The 23,918-nt window shown below is 43.7% G+C and overlaps 1 protein-coding gene across 2 annotated transcripts in view; it reads right to left on the reverse strand.

Moving 5' to 3' along the window:
- MMEL1 (membrane metalloendopeptidase like 1) overlaps positions 1–23,918 on the reverse strand; it is an 892,805-nt gene that overhangs the window by 211,328 nt on the left and 657,559 nt on the right. For both annotated transcript variants that reach the window (XM_069239922.1, XM_069239921.1), the window contains exon 5: positions 19,446–19,526. In XM_069239922.1, the coding sequence (XP_069096023.1) occupies positions 19,446–19,526 (81 nt within the window). The remainder of the gene's footprint in view (positions 1–19,445; positions 19,527–23,918) is intronic.

A 23,918-nucleotide genomic window follows, 5' to 3' on the forward strand; every position in this document is an offset into this window, starting at 1 on the left:
AGGCATGAAGACCAGGTATTCATCATGTGAAATAGATCTCGATGGAGAACGAATAAAAATGTATGCGGATTCATGTTCACCATACACATTTATAAACCTTGACACTTACGTGAGTAAATTTAAAGATAAAGGGTATGAGTTGCAACCGACGGACATTAGTCCAGGAGGATACAATAGTGATCCAATACCACTGAAGGGAATGATGTCTATGCAGATAACTTTTAAGGGTAGATCGACTAGGGGCAAAGTGTACTTCACCAGCAAGGGCTCGAATTTATTAGGATGGGAACACCAACGTGATCTTGGGATACGTTTAGACCCTAACAGAAAGGAACCAGTTTGGTTAGTGGGAAATCCAGAGAATGATTATATTGTATGTGATGAATTTCCTAGCCTCTTCGAAGATAAACTGGGCAGATTAATAAATTATCAACACAAAATCATACTTAAAGAAGGTGCAGTCCCCGTCACACATAGGGCCAGATTAGTGCCACTAATGATGAGAGAGCCTTTTAAACAAGAACTGATTCGGTTAGAACAGTAAGGAGTCATCGAACCAATTGACAGTGCATTATGGGTTGCTCCGGTCGTGATCACCAAGAAATCAGGTGGTCAGGGATTGCGTGTGTGCATCGACCTCAGGGATTTAAATGCAAACATTTGGGTAGAGAGGTTTCCACTGCCAAAAATTTATGAAATGCTAAGCACAATGGGTCCAGCCAAAAATGTTTGCGTGCTGGATCTTTCGTCAGCGTATCATAAGTGGAGCTTCATCCATCATCACGCTCCCTCACTTAATTTATTACACCTTTCGGAGCTTACCGATATCGCAGGATGCCCTTTGGGTTGGCCTCGGCGGCAGCGGTATTTCAACGCATCATGCAAAATATTTTGAGAGATGTGGAACACGTGTTGTGCTTCCAAGATGATGTGTTGATTTATGGGAATAGCAAATCTGAGCATGACAACACTCTAAGGAGTGTCCTTCAAGCTTTAGAAAAGGCTGGTATGACAATTAAGAAAGATAAATGTCAGTTTGGGATGTCATCAGTAGAATACCTGGGTCATAATATATCGGAGGAAGGGATCAAACCTAAAAATGATCTGGTGAAAGCAGTCAAAGAAGCCTTAGCTCCCTCAAACAAACAGGAACTCAGGTCCTTTTTAGGCCTCGCTGAGTACATGGCGAAATTTGTAAAGAACTTTGCTATGATTACTACCCCTCTGAGATCACTTTTGAAAAAAAACACTCAATTTGAATGGAATGAGGAATGTCAACAAGCATTCGGCGATATAAAAGAAGCCATAATTAATTCACCTCATCTAGGTAAATTTGATCCTAAACTAAAAACGTATGTATCGACAGATGCTAGCGGGCAAGGGCTAGGAGCCATGATATGTCAGAAGGCCAATGGGCAAGAAAGAATTGTAGCTTTTGCATCAAAAGCATTAAATAATGCAGAAAAGAAATACTCAACCATCGAGAGGGAAACATTAGCTTGTTTCACATTTTAAATTCTTCTTATGGGGTCTACCATTTTGGATCAAAACTGACCACAAACCCCTAATTAATGTATTCACTACACAAGGCAGGGAACGTGCCACCCCACGTATAGCCAAATGGTTATTAGGCTTGGAGGGATATAATTTTAGTGTGGAATATGTACCAGGAAATAAAAACAACGTAGCTGATTTTTTGTCCAGATCCACAGGAGATAACAAAATAGAGGGGAAGGTAGAGGAACAGGAAGAGGATTTACAAACAGCTGAATCCATATTTTGGGTAGATCTGACTTGTCTCACTAGGATGGAATGGATTGAAGAAACAGAGAAAGACCAAATATTGCAATTAATAAAAAGCAAGATTATAAATGGTTGGCCGGATAGGGCAAAGGATATAGAAGAACCTTTAAAGAGTTACTGGAATGTCAGATTTGAACTTCACATATCAAATTATTTAATTATGAGAGGCGAAAGAATAATACCTCCTAGCGCACTGAGGACCAAACTAGTTGAATTGGCACTCGAGGGACATTTAGGGCATAGTCTCACAAAAAATAAATTGCGGGCTTTGTACTGGTTCCCCCAGATGGATAACGAAGTAGAGAGAGTAGTGAAAGATTGTTGGGCATGTGCGGCAAGTGATAAGTCTCATGCAACAGGTAGAGTTCCACTGTCTCCAGTGGAAATTCCTTTGAAACCATGGGATAAACTTGGTCTTGACATCTTGGGTCCTATGAATCATCTGGGGAACAAAGGTCAGTATGTGTTTGTACTAGTAGACTATCACTCACGCTGGACTATGTTCAAGATAGTTAACCAAATAACCACAAGTGAAACCATTAAATTCCTGACAGAAGCTTTCATGAGAAAGGGAATCCCAAGCACCTTGGTGACGGACAATGGAGTTCAGTTCACGTCGGATAACATGAAGGAGTTCCTTAAGAATTGGGGTGTGCAACATTTCAGAACAGCATTATACAATCCGAAAGCTAATGGGTTAGTACAAAGAATGAATAGAGTAATAAAAGAATGTGTTCAAAGGGATAAAATATCAGGAGTGCCAGGAGATCAAGCACTCAATGAGATGCTCTGGTCATATCATAACACACCGAATTTGGTCAAGGGTCTGTCACCGTTCCAATCGTTGAAGGGCAGACAACCCGGTACTAAATTGAATCCCAATTGGTTAAAAGGTGGAGAACAAGTACGTGAACAAAGAAATGTATCTGCAGATTGCTTCAAGCGTAAACAGAGCAAGTATGCAGAGTGGTACAACAGGAAATTTGGAGTCAAGGACAAACAATGGTGTGCAGGTCAATGGGTAAGAATCCGACTTCCCAGATACAATCCAAGCGATGGAAGCAAATTTTCTGATCCCATTAAAATAAAGGAAGTGTATCGGAACGTAGTTAGACTACAGAATGGTAAAGTATGGAGCATGGATCGTATCGTACCTTGCTATGAAGGAGAAAACAGGCCTGAAGAAGAGACCGGAACAATGAACAATGCTGGACAAGTTCCAAATACTTCTCGAAGAAGTATAATGAACAATGCTGGACAAGTTCCAAATACTTCTCGAAGAAGGATAAGTACACGTGACTGAAGTGTCCCAAGGTGGCAAAGAGACTATGGCCCTAATTCTGAGTCTGACGGGCGGCGGAGGCCGCCCGTCAGACTTCCCCCCTCCGAAATACCGCTCCGCGGTCGAAAGACCGCGGAGGGTATTCCGAGTTTTCCCCTGGGCTGGCGGGCGGTCTTCGCAAGACCGCCCGCCAGCCCAGGGGAAAACTCCCTTCCCACGATGACGCCGGCTCGTAATAGAGCCGGCGGAGTGGGAAGGTGCGACGGGTGCAGTTGCACCCGTCGCGTATTTCAGTGTCTGCTTTGCAGACACTGAAATACTTTTAGGGGCCCTCTTACGGGGGCCCCTGCCGTGCCCATGCCATAGGCATGGGCACGGCAGGGGCCCCCAGGGGCCCCGCGACTCCCCCTCCCGCCATCCGGTTCCCGGCGGGAGAACCGCCAGGAACTGGATGGCGGGAGGGGGAGTCGGAATCCTCCATGGCTGCGGAGCGCGCTCCGCAGCCATGGAGGATTCCTACGAGCGGCGGAAAGTCAGCGGGAGACCGCTGGCTTTCCGCGTCTGACCGCGGCTAAACCGCCGCGGTCAGAATGCTCGTAGGAGCACCGCCAGCCTGTTGGCGGTGCTCCCGTGGTCGGTGGCCCTGGCGGCCACCGACCGCCAGGGTCGGAATGACCCGCTATGTTTTCTTTCCGTGAGGAAAGGAGATATGTGTTATAAGCAGAGAAGTCAAGAGAACATTGTCTGTCAATGTAAATATGTATATAATTACATGTATATCAGTGTAACATAGGGACATAGAGTTGTGGTTAAATGTGTACATAATTTAAGCCTCATGTAGTAATAATAGTACATTCCGTTCACCCTAGAATGTTGAGACATTGGAATTACCGGGAGCTTGCTATAGAATGTTGAAGTGGATTGTGAAGTGAGTGGCTTGTGAGGAGTTCAGAATTAAACATCTTCCTTGAGTATTCTTGAGTTATCTGTGTGATTACTACAGTAGGACATATAGTAATGTGGTTTATGTGTCCTGACAGTGAAATATTGCTACATTTTCACTGTTGCAAGGCCTGTCCCTCTCATAGGTTAACATGGGGGCTACCTTTAAATCTGATTAAAGTGTAGATTCCCTTTGGGAGCAGATGGACATGTGGAGTTTGGGGTCTCTGAGCTCCAAATTTAAAAATACATCTTTTAGTAAAGTTGATTTTAGGATTGTGTGTTTGAAAATGCCACTTTTAGAAAGTGGGCATTTTCTTGCTTATACCATTTCTGTGACTCTGCCTGTTTGTGGATACCCTGACTGGGTCAGTTTGACAGTTGGGCTGGTTGCACCTCACACTAGACAGTGACACAAAGGGAGCTGGGGTGTAGTCTGCATATCCTGATGAGCCATCTGTGCTAGGAGGGAGGGTAGGAGTGGTCACTCACAACTGAAAGGGCTGTGCCTGCCCTCACACAATGCAGACTCCAACCCCATGGTGAGTGTCTGGGGCCTGGCCTGGGCAAGGCAGGATTTCACATTCAAAAGAGTCTTTACTTTAAAGGAGGCTTACTTCAAAGGAGAAATTGGGTATATGAAGGGCACCCAAACCCACATACTTTAGATCACTTCTGGACATTAAGAGGAACCTCTGCCTGGAGAAGAGCTGAAGAGCTGAGGAGAAGTGCTGCCCTGCCAGTGACTGTACTTTGTGGAGCTATCCTGCAGTTGCTGCTTCTGCCAGAGTAAGAGGGCAAAGACTGGACTTTGTGTGCCTTCCATCTTGTGAAGAAATCTCCAAGGGCTTGATTTAGAGCTTGCCTACTGTTGTTGAAGTCTCAGGGACAGCAAAAACTTCTCTCTGCCAGCACCTGGTGTCTCTGGAAAACTCCTACTCTGCCCTGTGGTGCCCATCCAGTTCCTGGGACCCTGAAAGGAGAAGCTGGCAGCACAAAATCCATGCACAGAGTGCTGTGCGGGGAAAAGATTGACGCGACTCTGATCTGCGGTGGAAAAAACGACGCACTGCCGGCTCCGCAACTGAGAAACGACGCTCGCAAGAAACATGACCGAAGAATCGATGCACGGAGCAGGTGAAACGACACACAGCATCGCTGAGGCAGGCTGGGAGATCACAACCCAATATCGCTGTGCATAGAAAAACAATGCAAGGCCCGAGAGTGCTGACCGGATCGACGCATCACTCTCCTGCGGAGAGAAAAAACGATGTGCCCGACCTGGCGAAAGGAGAAACGATGCACGGTCCTGCTCGTGAGTGGAATCAACGCCTCGCAAGACCTTTTTGACACACACTCGCCCGTGCGGGGTTATTTTTGATGCGCACCAGGCACATTTTCATGCTAGCAGCGCTAGTGTGTGTTTAAAACTACTTAAAGACTCTTTATGATTTTTTATTGATAACTTGACTTGTGTATTGTGGATTTTTGTCGTTTTGGTCTTGTTTTGTTTAGATCATTATTTCCTATTTTTCTAAACTGGTGTTTTGTCCTTTTGTAGTGTTTTCATTAAGTTACTGTGGGGGTGATTCTAAGTCTGGCGGGCGGCGGAGGCCGCCCGCCAGACTTCCCCCCTCCAGAATACCGCACCGCGGTCGGAAGACCGCTGCGGCTATTCTGTGTTTTACACTGGGCTGGCGGGCGACCGAAAAAATGCTGCCCGCCAGCCCAGTGTAAAACTACCTTCCCACGAGGACGCCGGCTCAGAATTGAGCCGGCGGAGTGGGAAGGTGCGACGGGTGCAGTTGCACCCGTCGCAAATTTCAGTGTCTGCAAAGCAGACACTGAAATTATTTTGGGGGCCCTCTTACGGGTGCCCCTGCAGTGCCCATGCCATTGGCATGGGCACTGCAGGGGCCACCAGGGGCCCCGCGACACCCCATACCGCCATCCTGTTCCTGGCGGGAGAACCGCCAGGAACAGGATGGCGGTATGGGTTGTCAGAATCCTCCATGGCGGCGCAGCTTGCTGCGCCGCCATGGAGGATTCATTTGGGCAGCGGAAAACCGGCGGGAGACCGCCGGTTTTCCACTTCTGACCGCAGCCGAACCGCCGCGGTCAGAATGCCCAGCGGGGCACTGCCAGCCTGTTGGCGGTGCCCCCGTCATTTTAGCCCTGGCGGTCTTGGACCTCCAGGGTTAGAATGACCCCCTGTGTGTGTTGGTACAAATACTCTACACCTAGCACTCTGAAGTTAAGCCTACTGCTCTGCCAAGCTACCAAGGGGGTAAGCAGGGGTTAGCTGAGGGTGATTCTCTTTTACCCTGACTAGAGTGAGGGTCCTTGCTTGAACAGGGGGCAACCTGACTGTCAACCAAACACCCCATTTCTAACACTTATTTATTTTTTTGCTTTCTTTCATCTTTCGTCTGATGGTGTTATGGCTACAGATGAACCTAACGCTGGAGATGGAGAGCCTGTCTGCCAGATAGGTAGGGTTGCCGATTGTGATGGCTTTGTAGATAACACAGCAATTTTTTTTTTTACAATGAATCAAGAATCCTTGTTCATTATTTTAATTGGGCTGAAGTGAAGTTTGGTGTATGAAAGAATTTGGTTTATATTAGTTTTGAAATTAGGGAGAAAATATGTGTTTATTTATAATATTTTTCTATGATATTGCAAATGGTGTTTGCCACACAATAAAAAAAGAGTATTAATAAATGTATCTGTTTGATGAGGATGACACGCACAAAGCTAAGAAATTGTGCTGTGTCTGCAGGGGCTAATTATCCTCGTGAGGGAAAACAACTGGGATGTCACTTCTGCATCAACAGTACTTTTCAGTACAACAATAAAAATAACTTTACTTGACAGACGGAAAAAAGAGTATTTCTTACTTCAACAAAAAGTGCATTTTGAATTATCTTAACAACCGAAATTTAGAATTCTGAATGTTATTAATGATTATAATTGTGCTCTAAAATTGGCAGAGTTGTGGACTGTCGCCTTCTAGTCACACTTTTGAAAACTGTAATGGGTAACACGGGATTTCAACAAGCAATGGTTCAGGGAGATAAGCTGCCAAAGCCATGCTTAAATAGAAATACAAAAAAAAGTTGTACAAACTTCTATAGCTTGCCACTGTGCCATCAACACATGTATTTCATATGGCCGAAATTGACTTCGGTGGTTCAATATGAAGAAAAGACAAATCCTCTGGCAAGGTGTATGTGATTCAATATACGGATTTATTTATTTGATATTCTTGGAACACTATACCTGCAGATATGCTCTTGCAGTCTATTTTTGATTTCTTGTCCTGTTGGTTGAGACACTTTTTGTGTTATGCGCACTGTATTTATTTTTGCACCCTCTTTTGCCACTTATCTTCACTTACACTCGCCACTACAAGTAGCACCTTATCATCGTCTGGGATTGTCACTCAACGAAAATGAGTAACTGTATCATTAAAAGTAAATATTTTTCATATTTGCCGTTTGTTGAAAGCAGGATTCGTTGTACTTTGTCCTTCTGCCTATTCATTAAGTTTTGCTTAAATCATTGCCTTTGGAACATCTCTTGTATATTATTATTAAAAGAACACAAATTAGGAATCCAATGTATGTCTCCAGATGTTATCTTCTAATGTATAATAAAGTTGTAGCTCACTGTGTGCTTACTGAAAGGAGGGGGGCCAAAGGTTCTGAGATCATTGAAGAAGACTAGATAGAAATATGCAGTGTGTGCTGCAGGCATGTTCTTGGTAGTGCAATAGACACCATCGAAAATAAGGCTTCATGCATTTCACATAGAAGGGACTTGCCGCACTGAAAGGCACGCCCCGGGTGCACATTTACCACATGTCTTCTGCGCAATTTCTTCATGAGAACCAAGTGATAATCACGTAGAAGGACTGGGTCACATCAGTAATGCTCAGATTACTTACTCGTAATTTTCATTACACTGAGTTCTTCCTTGTCAATATTCTATAACAACTTTCCTTGGCATGAGGACATAGAAACTTGACCTCCCACTTGGACGTTCGGTTTGTAATACCCAAGCAATACAATAACAATAAAGGACAGGAAGAATTGGGACCTACAACTGTGACAAGAAAAAGTAATTAACATTATTGGTAAGCAATTGGAGCATCTCCTATACATGTGTCTTACATGGAGAGCATATGCCAAGCTGTGGCAAGTTTTCACTTTACAGCACAGGCATTCACACAGAAGACAGGAAGGAAACATTTGTTAAATTAACCATTAACTGAATGACTAAAGAAGACACTCACTGGGTACCTAGATTTAGACATCTGGAAAAATACGTTTAATAGGAGAAAATGCACGAAAGGACCAGAAGGCTAAAACCAATGTTAGAAATGGGGTCTTGGTTGGCAGTCAGGTTAAACACCCATCCAAGCAAGGACCCGCACTCAAGTTAGGGTAACGGAGAATCACCCTCAGTTAACCCCCGCTAGCCCCCTTGGTAGCTTGGCACTAGTAGGCAGGCTTAACTTCAGAAGCAATGTGTAAAGTATTTGTATCAACACACACAGTAACCCATTAAAAACACTACAAAATGACACATCGCAGGTTTAGAAGAATAGGTAATATTTATCTACACAAAACAACAAAAATCCAACATACACAAGTCAAGATATGAATTTTAAATAGAATAAGAGTCTTAGGGCCAGATGTAGAAAGAAATGAATTTGTGAATCGGAAATTGCGAGTCGGTGCGACTCGCAATTTCCGAATCGCAAAATCATATGCAGAATGGTGTCTCAGACACCTTCTGCGAATCGCAAGGGGGTCGCAAAGACCCACCTCATTAATATTAATGAGGTGGGTCCCAATTTGCGACCCCCTTGCAATTCCCTGCACTCACAGGGATGGTGGCCTGCTGGAGACAGCAGACCTCCATGTCTGTGACTGCTTTTTTAATAAAGCAGTTTTTTTTTTGTATTGCAGCCCGTTTTCCTTAAAAAACGAAAACTAATTGTAATACAAAATAAAAAATGAAACCATTTGTTTTCGTTTTTTCAGAGTAGGCAGTGGTCCATTGGATCACTGCCTGCTCTGAAAAAATATTTTGGGCGACATTCCCAAAGGGGAAGGGATCCCATGGGGACCCCTTCCCTTTTGCGAATGAGTTAGCACCCACTTGACATGGGTGCTAACTGCAAATTGCTTTGCGACCGCGTTCGCGGTCACAAAGCAATTCTGCATTGCGGTGCGAATCACAAATAGGAACGGAACACCCCTTCCTATTTGCGAGTCGCATTCCCATTTTGCGAGTCGGTACCGACTCGCAAAATGGGAATGTGCATCACAATGCCCGTTTTGCATGACGCAAACTGCGAATTTCACAGTTTGCACCATGCAAAATGGTTTGTACATCTGGCCCTGAATCCTTAGAAAACAGTGAGAACGCTATTATTGCACAAATGTACCCGGGTAGGGTCAAAATAAAGCCACATGGGCAAGTGTGCATCGAAAAAGGCCATCAATTTGTCGATTTCTCACTCACAAGTGAGACTGTGCGTAGCTTCTCCTCCAGTCGGATCGGCGTGCGCTGTTTCTTCTCTCCCGCAAGAGAGCGATGCGTTGATCCCGGACGGGCACCTCAGATCCAGACAGGCTTTGCATTGATTTACCGTGCCCAGCGATGTTGCGTTGAAATCCTGTTGCGCGGTGTCAAGAAACTGCGCTGCGTGGGGGCTTGTGTCATTAACAGCAGCCACTGCGGGTGTTGCACATTGTTTCTCCAGTCGCGTTGCATTGATCTCCCAGCCGCAATGCAAATAGATCGTCGATTTTAGCCGTGCGGCAGGCAGCACGTTGTTTATCAGGCATGGGGTGGGTGGTGCATCAAAAGTTTCCCCTGCACGGCGGTCTTTGCGTGGCTTTCCGTCCTTTTCCACCAGCTGCACCTTTCAAGGGCCTAGAGAGAGTTTAGGGCACCACTTAGCAGACAGGACTCTCAGCAGAGAGCCCAGGTGCTGGGAGAGAGAAGTCTTTGATGTCCCTGAGACTTCAACAACAGGAGGCAAGCTCAGTTCAAGCCCTTGGGAATTGTTCAACAGTGGGAAGTCACACAAAAGTCAGTCTTTGTCCTCTCTCAGGCAGAAGCAGCTACTGCAGTCCACCCAGCAAAGCACACTCACAGGCAAAGGGGCACTACTCCTCCTCCAACTTCTCCAGCTCTTCTCCCGAGCAAGATTTCTCTTGCTTCAGAAGTAATCTAATCTTCAGGGGTTTTGGGTCCACCACTTATACTCCTTTCTGCCTTTGAAGTAGGCAAACTTCAAAGGAAAGTCTTTCTTGTTTGTAAGATCCTGCCTTGCCCAGGCCAGGCCCCAGATATACACCAGGGGGTTGGAGACTACAATGTGTGAGGGTAAGCACAAAGGGTTCAGTGTGAGTGACCTCTCCTCCCCTCCCAGTACAGATGGCTCATCAGGATACGCAGGCTACACCCCAGCTCCCTTTGTGTCACTGTCTAGAGGGGAGGTGAAACTGACCCAGACAAGGAGTCCACGAACAGCCAGAATCATAGAATGGTTTAAGCAAGAAAATGCCTACTTTCTAAAAGTGGCATTTTCAAACACACAATCTAAAATCAACCTTTACCCAAAGATGTATTTTTAAACTGTGATTTCAGAAACCCTAAACTCCATATTTACATATGCTCCCAAGGAGAATCTGTGCTTTAATGATATTTAAAGGCAGCCCCCATGTTAACCTATGAGAGAGATAGGCCTTGTGAAAACCACATTTGGCAGTATTTCACTGTTAGGACATGTAAAACACATCAGTACATGTCCCATCTTTAACATACACTGAACCCTGCCCATGGGGCTGCCTAGGGCCAAAGTTAGGGCTGCCTTACATGCATGAAAAAGGAGGTTTAGGCCTGGCAAGTGGGTACACTTGACAAGAAGGATTGGCAGTTTAAACTGCACACACAGATACACTGCAGTGGCAGGTCTGAGCCATGTTTACAGGGATAATCATGTGGGTGGCACAACCAGTGCTACAGGCCCACTAGTAGCATTTAATTTGCAGGCCCTAGGCACCTCTAGTGCACTTTACTAGAGACTTACTATTAAATCAAATAGGCCAACCATGGATAAGCCAATTAACAATACAATTTACACAGAAAGCATATGCACTTTAGCACTGGTTAGCTGTGGTAAAGTCCTAAAGCCGCAAAAACAGGTCAGAACAAATAGGAGGAAGGAGGCAAAAAATTGGGTCTGACTCAGTAAAAAGGGCCAAGCCCAGCAACCAACAACTGCAGAAACTGGGACATAAGAGTACACCATTTGGCATATAGGCAACCAGCCCCCAGAGGAGAAGATTTCCAAACTATGCTGTTGGAAGACGAAGAGAGGCGTCTCACTGAAGAACACATCTAACAGGACTATGCATGGTCAGGGAGCAAACCAATGGCATACACGTTTTCAACTTAGAACAAAGTCACCCAGAAAATGAGAAAATGAATTCCATGGGTATCAACATCAACAGTCAAGTACAGAAAATGTTCAGTTACCAACATCACACTGAGATAAGGACCCATGTCTTGCTAGTAGTACTTCATAGTGTCAGATTTATCCTGTTCCTTTAGAGAAAGTCAAATATTTGAGTATGCGACTTGACTCATCTATTCATGTATGCACAAACATGATCATGTTGCATTTAAAGCAAAAGCAAGGCTGCATGCTGTAAATTTCATTACTTAAATTACTTTTACTAGTTTCTTCAGGCGTTACTATGAGAAAGAATTGAGTGTCTGAAAACTGAAAACATGGCGCCTCGTTATTCTCAACAACTGATTTTCTGCACTTGTACTGCATATCTCATTTCTCAGCCTTTTTTTCTGAGCCATCTCTTCATTACATCATGCTTGATCCTACTTTCTCTGTAACTCACCCACTTGGTCTCGCCACTAACCCCCTTATTCTATAGGTTGTAGTTTATCGGTAGCAACTCAAGTTGAAGTTCATGCTAAATGAAGTATCTTAGCTCGCTCCCAAGCTCTTGATCCACCAACAGGGAAGGAAGACGACACTCTGAAGGGATTTGAGTAGAAGGAGAACGTAGGTTAAACTGCTCTGGCTACTGCTGTAAGAGTACGGCGTATGCCTGTGGCTTGGAAAGAAGACCTGAGAAAGAAATAGTGAACAGTTTGAAAACTGCCGAACTTCTAATTTGATAGCAGCATAATCAGTGCCATTGACTCTGCAAGGCCTCACCAGCTGCTGAAATCTAGCATGCCCATCCTTAGCATGTTGCACCATTCTTTTATGCTAATGGGGAAATGAAAAAAAGAGTAAAGACGCAGTACAGGTTAATCTTTCGTGCAAGTCAAGTCCACATATCACATAAGCCCAAGAGGAGAGACAATCGAGCTGGCTTCCCGAAGCCTTGTGAATCACGACATGAGCATAATGTTATAAGGCACGACACACGCATCACAAAACAAAAAAATACACTTTGAACTAGAAATGGACGGATGATTCAGCTCTAAGGAGGAGACCAGTTCAGCTTTTACCTAGAAAACATAGATGTCAATTAACATAGTAGAGATGGTAAAGAATAGCTAAACTATGCTCCCATTTTACATAACAGAAATGCAAGCACTAATCTTTTGTCCTGTGTAAAAGTGGCTGTTTTACAGCTTTCCAATAGATGCAGCACGATCCCACGATATGTAGAGATAGGGTAATCGTTGTGAAAGGGACGGAAGTTGTTGCCTTTGACGCAGTACAAATAAATAGGCATTTGCAAAGCCAATAGGTCACGCCTAACAAGAGATTTTGGTTTTGTCAAAGTTTTATAGCTATGTTTTAGAACAGCACCTCTGGTCTGCAGCGTGGCTAAAAGTAATAAAAATAAAAAAGAAGCGCTATGATGCAACCAGTGCTGCTTCTTATGTTAGCACCAAGTGTTATAGATTTTTTTTTTTAAATACACCCCACATCTTTTATTTTTTCATTGACATGTTTTTCGTATTTCGAGCACAAACCTGGCCCAACGGCTTCAGAGCGCTTTACACAAGCACCAGATTACATTACACAAGATCAGATAGTTTATTTTTTATTTTTTAGGTGATTTGCCCAGAATTTCAGGATGTTGAGCCGATGACGGCAATCGAACTTGGCACCGCAGACTTGGCACCCCAGTTCTAACGTTTGCAACTCATGCTGTCTGAACATGGCTCTTTTAAATGCACACATACCAACCAAACCTACGTCTCTGTGTTTTAAACTGCGGTGGTTAAATAATTTTAACAACTGGTACCCTTAACATGCGGAGTCAACTCGATTTACAATAGATAAAGTGACGTTTTACGTGTTATTTTCACATTTTCATGGATCATAAGAGCTAGATTGCTTTTGCATTTGTATTTTACTATCACATTCAAGAGGCTTCTTCAAAATAAAAACTAATAAAACAAGACATAATCACAAACATCTGTAGTCTGTAGAAGTAAATCTGCTCACAATCACCTCCCCTCGCTGTTTTAATGTATCATAAATAACTGTGATAACTGTGTGGTTTACGTCTCGAGGGGACTGCCTGACTCGACCTGATTTGACTTACTCAATCTCATGTGGAGCCAACAGTGAACAGAGCATGCAATTTCCTTTAACCTAAGCTGCCGTTAAGTTGCACCTCTAGACAAGCAATGGGAGGGCCACCAGTACCTATCAGCAGCTGTGCATGGCTTTTTAGGAAAGAAAATATAGCAGACCGTACAGAAAATCACATTTCTTTTTCTGGATTTTTTTGCATGATTGCGGAATTTCTTTATGGCACGGATAGCAACTGCATTAAAAGTTACGAGCAGAACATTGGTAGTGAAAACAAACATATTGTTGGAATTTACTTAGGGCAAAAATGATCCTCTAATGGAAATCATGTATTCTCGCCTTGAGCATTTTATGAAAGTTAAGCTGATACTGGCATCTCAACCTTTCTTCCCACCCATTTTTGCACAGCACAAGGCAGTATATCTGTCTGATATATGGTGCGGGTGCACAGAGGCACCTGCACCAGCCATAAAGGAAACGGGTTGGCAAAATCCCACTCCTAGCCCCAAGGTCCTGCCATGACCCATGGCCTCTTTATAAATGTCACGCTTCTGCCTCACCGGTACAAGTGGCCCTGGGTACACCTTAAGCATATGCCATGCAGTGTCTAGTGTTGGAGGCTGATTATTAGCAGAGGTAAGTACACGCCTACTACTGGCAATAATGCTCTCAAAACAATGTTAGGTCCAGTAAAGGTCTCAAAACACTACCCCCTGGCTCAATTCCTGGTAGCTTGGAAACAAGTAGGCAGGCTTAACTTAGGAGACAGGTATGTAAAGCATTTAAATACACCAACACAGTATATAGGTAAGACACAACACACAATAAAAACTGCACACCAATTTTTCAAAATAGTCAATATTTTTATTTTTAAAATGACACCAAAGTGACAAAAATTAAATATAGGGAACTGGAGTTATGGATTTTTAAAGATTACATTGAAAAATGTTATTTCTAGTGTTTAGAAATCAATAGCACCTACAGGAGACATCTGGTTGTGGGTGACAGGCACAAAGTAAAAGTTTGAGGCTGACCGTGATGGATCCCTGCTCGGATACACAGCGGGAGGTCAATATTTTACCTTTGCACATAGAAACGTTTCTGGAGCTTTTCTCTCTCTACATCGTGCAGTCCTCCTTAGCATGCCGATTTCAATGTGATCTCATCAGACTGCTTTTCTGTAGGGGCCCAGTCAAATCCTGGAAGTCTGGAGCTCCGGAGCTTTCAGCTTTCAGTACGAACCAGAATTCCTGACCGTGTCACGGTTGAAGGTAGTCGGCTTGACTCACGAGGGCATTACATTTAATTCTAAAGTCGAATTTGCACACATTTTACTTTATAAAGACTGTCTGCAGGGCAGGGCTTTCCTCAAAAGTGACAGCAGGCAACGCAGCATTGCACACTCCAATGCACAAAATCTACTGGGCCTCTAAATTTCCTTGCCCAATAATGTACTAGGGACTTATAGGTACTTTGAATCCCCTTGCTCTGTTACTTACTAGGGAATTACAGGAGCCTGTCATTATCAAATGTAATTGTGCCACTTACCAATGTACCTTTTATTCAGAGCACCATCCATAGGCCTGTTTAGCAGATCTCATGGCAAAGTCAGGGTCAGTTACTGCCAATATCAATCAGAGAACATGGGGATGAACATGCTAAAAGGATGACTTTCTCACACAGAGGGATACTTGTCAATTAGAGCCTCAATCACTGACCCTCCCCAATCTGTAATGAGATGGAAGAGGATGAGGTGGAAAAACAAACAAACTGACATCTGGGTCCTACACATAATTGTGCAAGACTCCTTCTTACAGGCTAATGCTCTGGGGGTCAAGGTGGGAAGAAGCCCTGTTGCTGCCCCATGAGTCTACCCAGCATACGTAACTGAAGTGGACCAGCACAGGCAACCAAACCTAAGTGAAGAAAAAAACCTCTGAAATGTTTTTAATGTGTGAGAGTATGTGTGTGGTTATGTGTGTGTTTGTGTGTGTGTGTGTGCTTGTGTGTGTGTGTGTGTGTGTGTGTGTGTGTGTGTGTGTGTGTATGAGAGAGAGAGAGAGCCTGAGTATGTATGAGAATCTGTGAATGTGTATGGGATAAAGAGTGATAGACGAGTCAGTGAGAATGCATGACAATTTAACAGTGAGTCAGAATGTATGTGTGTCATGGGAGTGAGAATAGGTAAGCCTATGTTAGAATGAGAGTAAGAATATGAGAGTAAGAATAAGTGTGAGCAGAAGTGACTGAGTGAGTGAGAATGAATGAGAGTGACAGAGTGTATTTAAAGAAGCAGAAGTGAAAGCGTGTATGAGAATGTGTGCATGCGTGTGAGTGAAAGTGAGTGAGAGTTTGTGATGAAGGTGTGAATTAGAATAGAGAGATCAAATGTAACTATGAGTGAGAATGAGTAAATGACGACAGAGAATGAAAGAGTGAGGCTGTGAGAGTGAGAATAAGAATGAGTGAGAGTGACACAGGGAGTGCGAATTAGTGTAAGCTACTGTGAGAGACTATGACGGAGTGAGAGTAATGGAGCATCAGTAAGTGAATGAGAATGAGTGAGAATAACAGTGACTGAGTGAATATAAGTGATCATGACTGAGTGAGTGAGCGAGTGAGATCATGTGTGTATTACACCTATGAATCTGCCGCTGGCCCTGGCACACTGGAGGTAATGCTTAGTTAACAAAGGAGCCCACAGCAAAATGGTGGTGTTCCGGAGGAAACCCTTGGCATAAGAGTTACCAGGGTAAAATGCTGGTATTGTCACATTAGAAGTACTTCTTGGCTGTTGCGACACCTGTGGTGAAATGCTGGTGCTGGCATAAGGGACATTATTATTGCCATATGGAGAAACCATGGCAAAATGCGGGCATATTGGAGGTAAACCTGTGTCTAAGGGACACCCACTGCCAATTATTTGTGCTGGCACATTGGGGTTAATTCTTAGTAAGTGTGACATTCTGAGGCAAAAAGCTGATACTGGCATATTAGAAGTAATACTTGGAACACAGAAGCACATATGGCAAAATGATGGTGTTTGCATACTGTACATAATTCTCAGTATATGGGGCACATATGGCAAATTGCTGCTATTGGCACACAAGAGTTAGTTCTTGGCATATGGAACACCTATTGCAAAATGCTGATGGCTTACATACATTATGAAAATTATCAATTTTAGAGAGGACAACCATGGCTTGGCGGTGTGGGGGCGGGCATCCATAAAAAAATACTGACCTTGAACAAATTAGTGATGATTTTTGTTGGATGCGTGATCCATGGTCTATGGATTTCAAATGTTGATGTTAGACCTGACAACCTTAGGGTGGTCACCCCTAACTTTTTGCCTGCCTCCATCCACTTTTTGGATGCTGATTTTGCTGGTTTTTAGACTCTGTGCACTTTACCACTGCTAAACAGTGCTAAAGTGCATATGCTCTCTCCCTTTAAACATGATGACATTGGATCACACCTAATTGGATTATTTAATTTACTTGTAAGTCCTTAGTAAAGTGCTCTATAGGTGCCCAGGGCCTGTATATTAAATGCTACTAATGGGCCTGCAGCACTACTTTTGCAACCCACTTAAGTAGCTCCTTAACCATGTCTAAGGCCTGCCATAGCAAAACCTGTGTGCACTTTCACTGCCAATTCGACTTGGCATTTAAAAGTACTCGCCAAGCCTAAAACATCCCCTTTTCTACATATAAGTCACCCCTAACGTAAGCCCTAGGTAAACCATAGGGCAGGGTGCTGTGTAGGCAAAAGGCAGGACATGTACCTGTGTAGTTTACATATCCTGGTAGTGTAAAACTCCTAAATTCCTTTTTATACTGCTGTGAGGTCTGCTCCTTTCAGAGGCTAACATTAGGGCTACCCTCATATACTGTTTGAGTGGTAGCTGCTGATCTAAAAGGAGTAGGAAGGTCATATTTAGTATGGCCAGAATGGTAATACAAAATCCTGCTGAAGTGAGCATTTCTCTGCATTCAAATCCTTCTGTGCCTTACAATCTGGCTGGGTTCAGGTGACAGCTCCCTTGTGCATTCACTCAGACAAACCCCAAACACAGGATGCTCAGCCTCACTTGCATACATCTGCATTTTGAATGGGTCTTCCTGGGCTGGGAGGGTGGAGGGCCTGAAACTTACATGTCAAAGGACAGTAGCCTGCCCTCACACAAAGGACTGCCACACCCCATACTGGGACCCTGGCAGACAGGATTGAACTGAAAGGGAACCTTGTGCACTTCTAAGACACTCTTTGAAGTCTCCCCCACTTCAAAGGCACATTTGGGGATGTAAACAGGGCCTCGGTCCCTACCAACTCAGACACTTCCTGGAGAAGAGAATCTGAACCAGAACCTGCAACCTGCCAAGAAGAACTGCCTGGCTGCCCAAAGGACTCACCTGACTGCTTTCTGTGAAGGACTGCTGCCCTGCTGTTGCCCTGCTGCCTTGATGCACTCTGGCTGTGCTGAAAAGTGCTCTGCAAGGGCTTGGGTAGAGCTTGCCTCCTGTTCCTTGAAGTCTCAGGACCAAAAAGACGTCATCCCTGCAAGAAGAACTCCCTGTACGACTAAAGTCAACACACAGCCTGCCAGAAACGACTCACAGGCTACATCGTGGTGAAAAATTCACCTCACGCCGAACTGGAATGACACAGCCCGATGTCGCAATGAGAAGGTTGGTGTAGCACCAGCGTAACGACCGGAAATTTGCCGCATGGCCCACTGGATCGACGCACATCTGAGCTGGAACAACGCAGCCCGACTTCCAGAGAGGAATCGACGCAGCGCCTGCCTTGCGGTAGAAATTTCCATGCAACACCCACCGGATCTACACAGCCCCTGTGACTTCGTCCTGTCAGCACCAGAATTCAACGCATCGTCCCCGGGACATCCGAAAACCTCACAACCCGAAGAAGATCCAAGACCGGGCGCCGGAAATTGACGCAAAGCCTTCCCCGCGTGAAAAATAAATGACACATCACCCTGTGCGGCCCGAGAAATCGACGCACACCCCCCTATTTTCCACACATCTCCTCCTCTGTGGTTCTTTGCTGAGATTTTGCACGCAAACCAGGTACTTTGTGCTTGCAAGAGACATTTATTGCTTTTAATAAACTAAAGACACTTTATATCATTTTAACAGTGATATTCCAAAATATACTTATTACATTTCAATCATTTTGACCTGCATCTATTATATATTTTTCTAAACAATGTGTGGTGTATTTATGTGGTGCTCTACTGTGTTATTGCATGATTTATTGCACAAATACTTTACACATTGCCTTCTAAATTAAGCCTTACTGCTCAGTGCCAAGCTACCAGAGGGTGGGCATGAGATAATTTGGATTGTGTGACTAGACCTGACTAGAGTGAGGGTCCTTGCTTGGACAGGGGGTAACCTGACTGCCAACCAAAGAACCCATTTCTTACAGTTGACACTTGCCTAATATATGTAATTCTTGGAATAAGGGGCACCCAAAACACGGGGGACATCCATGACAAAATGCTGGCCCAGGCACAAAGGAGGTAATTCTTAACTAATGGATTACTCAATTTACATTTTGAAAAAAATGGATCGACTCCGGTTTTCTGCTGCATCGACTTCGTTCATCATGAACTAGCTTCAATATATAGTGAATGTCCTTTCAAAGCCTGTGGTTCTAAAGCAAATGTATGTAAAAATTGTTCTTTAAAACTCAGTATGTACTCAATTTGCTTGGATTACACCCGCCCATTTTCAAAAATCACCAACCGCTGCAAGAGATTAAAAGGAAACACTGTGCAAGGATACTTACTTTCATTCATGCAAGATTTGTAAAGAGTTTTAGCTTTCTTGAAGGCATCTCGATCTTCGTGGTCTGGCATCTCAAGGACACCTAAGTAGAAAATGCAAAGGACCTTTTCAAATTTTTTAAAGAGCATGCTCTATTACAAGTGTTCACCAAACGATTAGCCATTGGAGGCCACGTCACTCTCACAGAAAAAAAGGCAACAAAAAAAGTGGTAAGCAAAAGTAATTTTGGAGACCATGCTCATTCTGTGTCACAAGAACTCAAAGGTAAATTGACAGCTTGGGCTGCCTGGCTAGTCATATGTTTCACTCTCATGCTATGATTCCCTGCCTGTCTACAAGTAAGTAAAAACGAACTAAAAAGAGTCATAAGTCTCTTATATTACCACTCTTTGGCTTGTCACTTTCATAACTTCAGTGTAAAAGCCAACCAATTAAATGTTTTTCCTTTATTGTAGACAGAATGAGAGTTGGAATTATTAGCACTGAATATCAGCAGTTGACACATATTGTTTCTCCTAAGTTACTTAGCACCTTGAGAAAGTGTAAATATGTGAGCATAGACTCACCGGTAGCTTGCAATGTTTCCTACTTTTCCTACCCCTATGTACTCATGTAACTATTAGTCTAGTGTTAGCTGGCACCAGTAATTCACAAGCATTATGTATCCAACCTGAGTTTTTCCTGCAAGTCTTCTGAAACCATGCTGCTATGATAACTCATGTGCATTTTCTAATGTGCATACCTTGCATAGGTTTTGCTCATAAGTACTTGTGTACTGTGTATGTTGGCAATTTATATTTGAACATGGTATATTAAGTAGTACTAAAAAATTATATTCACAAGCCTACAAGTGTAAATATCTTCCTCCACCTCTCCTATCTCTTTCATGGGGTGATGCACACATGTAAGTTAACTACTTTTACAGTTGCTGAAGCCATGAAAGGGACTCAAAACAGAAGGGAATTACTCAAGCTTAGAACTGGAGTAAGTCCAGCACCACAAATGACCATCTACTGGTACTGTTACATACTCAATCGAAAATAATCGAGATAGGGACTTAACCTCTTTGTTGCTGAGCATGAAACGGTTCCGTCCTTAGCACCAGCACTCACGTGCTGTGAATGGAACCGTTTCATCCTCATTACACCATCACCAAATCCCTCTGCTATTTACAGCAGAGGGATTTGTTTTTTCAAAAAGCAGCCTTGGGACCTGGGAAAGATCTTTCCCAGCTCCCGAGGCTGTTTTGAGTTTGAACTAGAATGACGAACAGCACCCACGGTGCACTGACGTAATTTCAGTGAAACCTAAAGTGTAATGAGCTGATTGGCTCATTTCACTTTCACTGTCTCGGTGTTCATGGTTTTATCTGAGCCTCCTGAACACCAAAGCAGATGGAAGGGGTATCATTGGAAAGGGAAGAATCTCCCATTTCAAACTCTACCTCTCCCTAGTGAATTCCTGCTTGGGGATAGCTGCAGGAGGGCGATCGCCAAGCAGGGATCAACTCCATTAGGCACCAGGGAGGGGAAGTGGCGTCTTGGGCAAGGGCTTTTGCTTCTCCCATAATATTTTGCCCAGTTCAGTCTTTCTCACCACCAGTGGGCAGATAGGGGCAATAGCCACGGATGGTGGCTTCCCAGAAAGGGCACAGCAAAGCCCCCCCAACAAAAAGAAAATATGCACGGTCTTGCTGGCCCTCTGGCAGCACATTTGGTGTTATTACTTCCAATCTACCCCCAGGGGGGCAGAAAGCCCCCTATACACCACATTTCTTTGGTGAGGTGGTCATGACCATGCTCCCACACCAAATAAATGGGGACATAGTCTATTTGCCCCCCTCTCCCGGGAGCCAGATGGAGGTAATTACATCTGATCACCACCACCCCCCAAGGGGAGTGGTGAAAGCCCACTAGACATCAGGGAATTTTAAAAAAGAGGGGTTAGGGATGCCAACCACCATGGGGATGGTTATACCCCTACCCCAACTCAAGGTGGCAACAGTCTATCAGCAACTCCACCTGCCCCCATGAACTAAAGCATCTCATCCCAACGGTAAGCAAGATGACATTGACTCTTGGTTTTTGATTTTACATGTGGGCCAAGAGTGCTTGGCTAACTTCCATTATTGTCCCACTTTCTACCAGACACAGACAAATCTGAAAACTAAACATGTGGAAGAGTCCATGGTGGTTTGCTTCACATGCACCTCACATCATTTTCTTTTCCACTGTGCCCTGCAAACCTCCAACTTTGCCCGAAATCATGCGTTTACCCTATATTCTATGATGGAATCTTCTGAAATCTACGGGTATCCACAAAATTCTTACCACTCAGCATTGCCCTATCTATACTGCTAAAACCTTTGCCCAAAGCAAAGTCAGCCTAAAAACGAATGAAAAAACCTCTTTTGGTTCCTCTTTGGATCCCCCTCAATTTCTACATGTTTTGGCCTTTCCCTGTCGCAGGCACTTGGTCCACCTACACAAGTGAGGTATAATTTTTATCAGGAGATGGATGGGAACTCTGGGTGGTAGGAAATGTGTGCCAGCCCATTGATTCCACACATAAATGTGAAGAAAATGTGTTTTTTCTTTAGCTGCAGTTAAAGTTTGGAGGGGATTCTGGGTAAGAAATGTTTGGGGGATCCACACAAGCCACACACCCCTGAACTCCACTGGGTGTCTGGTTTTGGAGGTTTTCCTACATGGCTGCCAAGCCCAGGACCAAAATGCAGGTGCCCCTCTTGCAAAAACAGTTTTTTTTTACAGATAATTTTGATGTGTCCACAATATGTTTTGGGCCCTTCCCGGACATGGGCATCTGGCCCACCCTCACAAGTGAGATAGCATTTTTATCTGGAGACCTCGGGGAACGCTGGGTGGTAGGAAAGCTGTGGTCCCCTTAGATTCCAGAACTTTTCATCATAGGAATGTGAGGAAACGTGTTTTTAGACACATTTTGAGATTTGCAAGGGATTCTGGGTAACTGAATCTGGTGAGAGCCACACAAGTCACCCATCCTGGATTCCCCTTCGTGTCTGTTTTTTAAAAATGTACAGGTTTGCCAGGTTTCCCTACATGCCGGCTGAGCCAGTGCCCAAAATCCACAGCTACTCACATTACAAAAAAAAAGGTCAATTTTGGGTGGAAAAATCTGATGTGTCGATGTTACGCTTTGGGCGGTTTCATATTTCAGGCAGTAGGCCTACCCACACAAGTGAGGTTCCATTTTCATCTTCAGACTTAGAGGAGCAGTAGAACAAATGTTATTACCTGTTGTCTTTCTCTGCATGTGCGCCTTCCAAATATAAGACAGTGTGTAAGAAATAAGTCATTTTGAGAAATGCCCTCTAATTCATATGCGAGTATGGGCACCCACAAATTCAGAGCTATGCACATAACCACTACTTTTTGATACCTATTTTTCACTCTTTACATTTTACCAAATGGATTTCTGTATACCCGGTGTCCAATGAAAAACCACTGCAAAGTGCAGCTCAGTGACTGACTATGAATACCTAGGGTTCTTGGTGAACCTCCAAACCCTATATATCTCCCCAACCAGAAGGGTCCAGCGGATGTAACAGTATATTGCTTTTGAACATCTGCCATAATTAGAAGAAGTTACAGGTAAAAACAACAGTTACTTTCTATAGGAAAACCCATGAAGGATCTTCACAAATAACCCTTGCTGAATTTAAAATGTTGTCTACTTTTCAGAAATGTATGGCTTTCAAGGACTTGAAAGTGGTTTTACACCCATCTCCACCACTAACTGGGAGGAGGCTGAAAGCACAAAAATAAGAAAAAATGGGCAGCGTCCCAGTAACATGCCAAAACTGTATTGAAGAATTTGTCTTTATGATTCAAGTTTGCCTGTTACTGAAATCTGGGAAGATGGTGATTTTAGCATCACAACCCCTTAGTTGATGCAATTTACAGGGGGAAAAACAGGTGCTTTCTTCTGCAGCACTTTTTCCAATGTTCCCAAGAAACTCAATGTAGCTATATTTTGGCCATTTTTTTCCAGTCCCCTCCAGGGGACTCCACAAACCCTGGGTACCTTTAGAATCCCCAAGGATTTTGCAAAAAGGACACACATGTGGCATGGATAGCTAGGGGGCCTACGAGTGAACTTACCCAAATAGCAAAATAAAGGCTAGACACAAGGGAGGGGGTGTTAGGAAGACCTAGCAGTGAAGGGATTCAAATAAAATCCTGCCAGAAATAATGTTAAATTGAATCAAATTGTTCAAATTATTTAAAATAGTTAAAAATAGAAATATTAACAATTTAAACAAATATATTAAACTAGTACATAGTTTTCATTTAATTATTAAATATTTTAATAACATAAATTGAAGCAAAAACTAATGTTACATTCATGTTTAGTAAAATATTGTAGAGTAAAGATTATTTTTTAATCATTCTCTACATCACTTTTAAAAATATATTTTAATGCATAATGAAAA

The sequence above is a fragment of the Pleurodeles waltl genome, chromosome 6 (genome assembly GCF_031143425.1).
Source record: "Pleurodeles waltl isolate 20211129_DDA chromosome 6, aPleWal1.hap1.20221129, whole genome shotgun sequence".
Lineage (NCBI taxonomy): Eukaryota > Metazoa > Chordata > Amphibia > Caudata > Salamandridae > Pleurodeles > Pleurodeles waltl.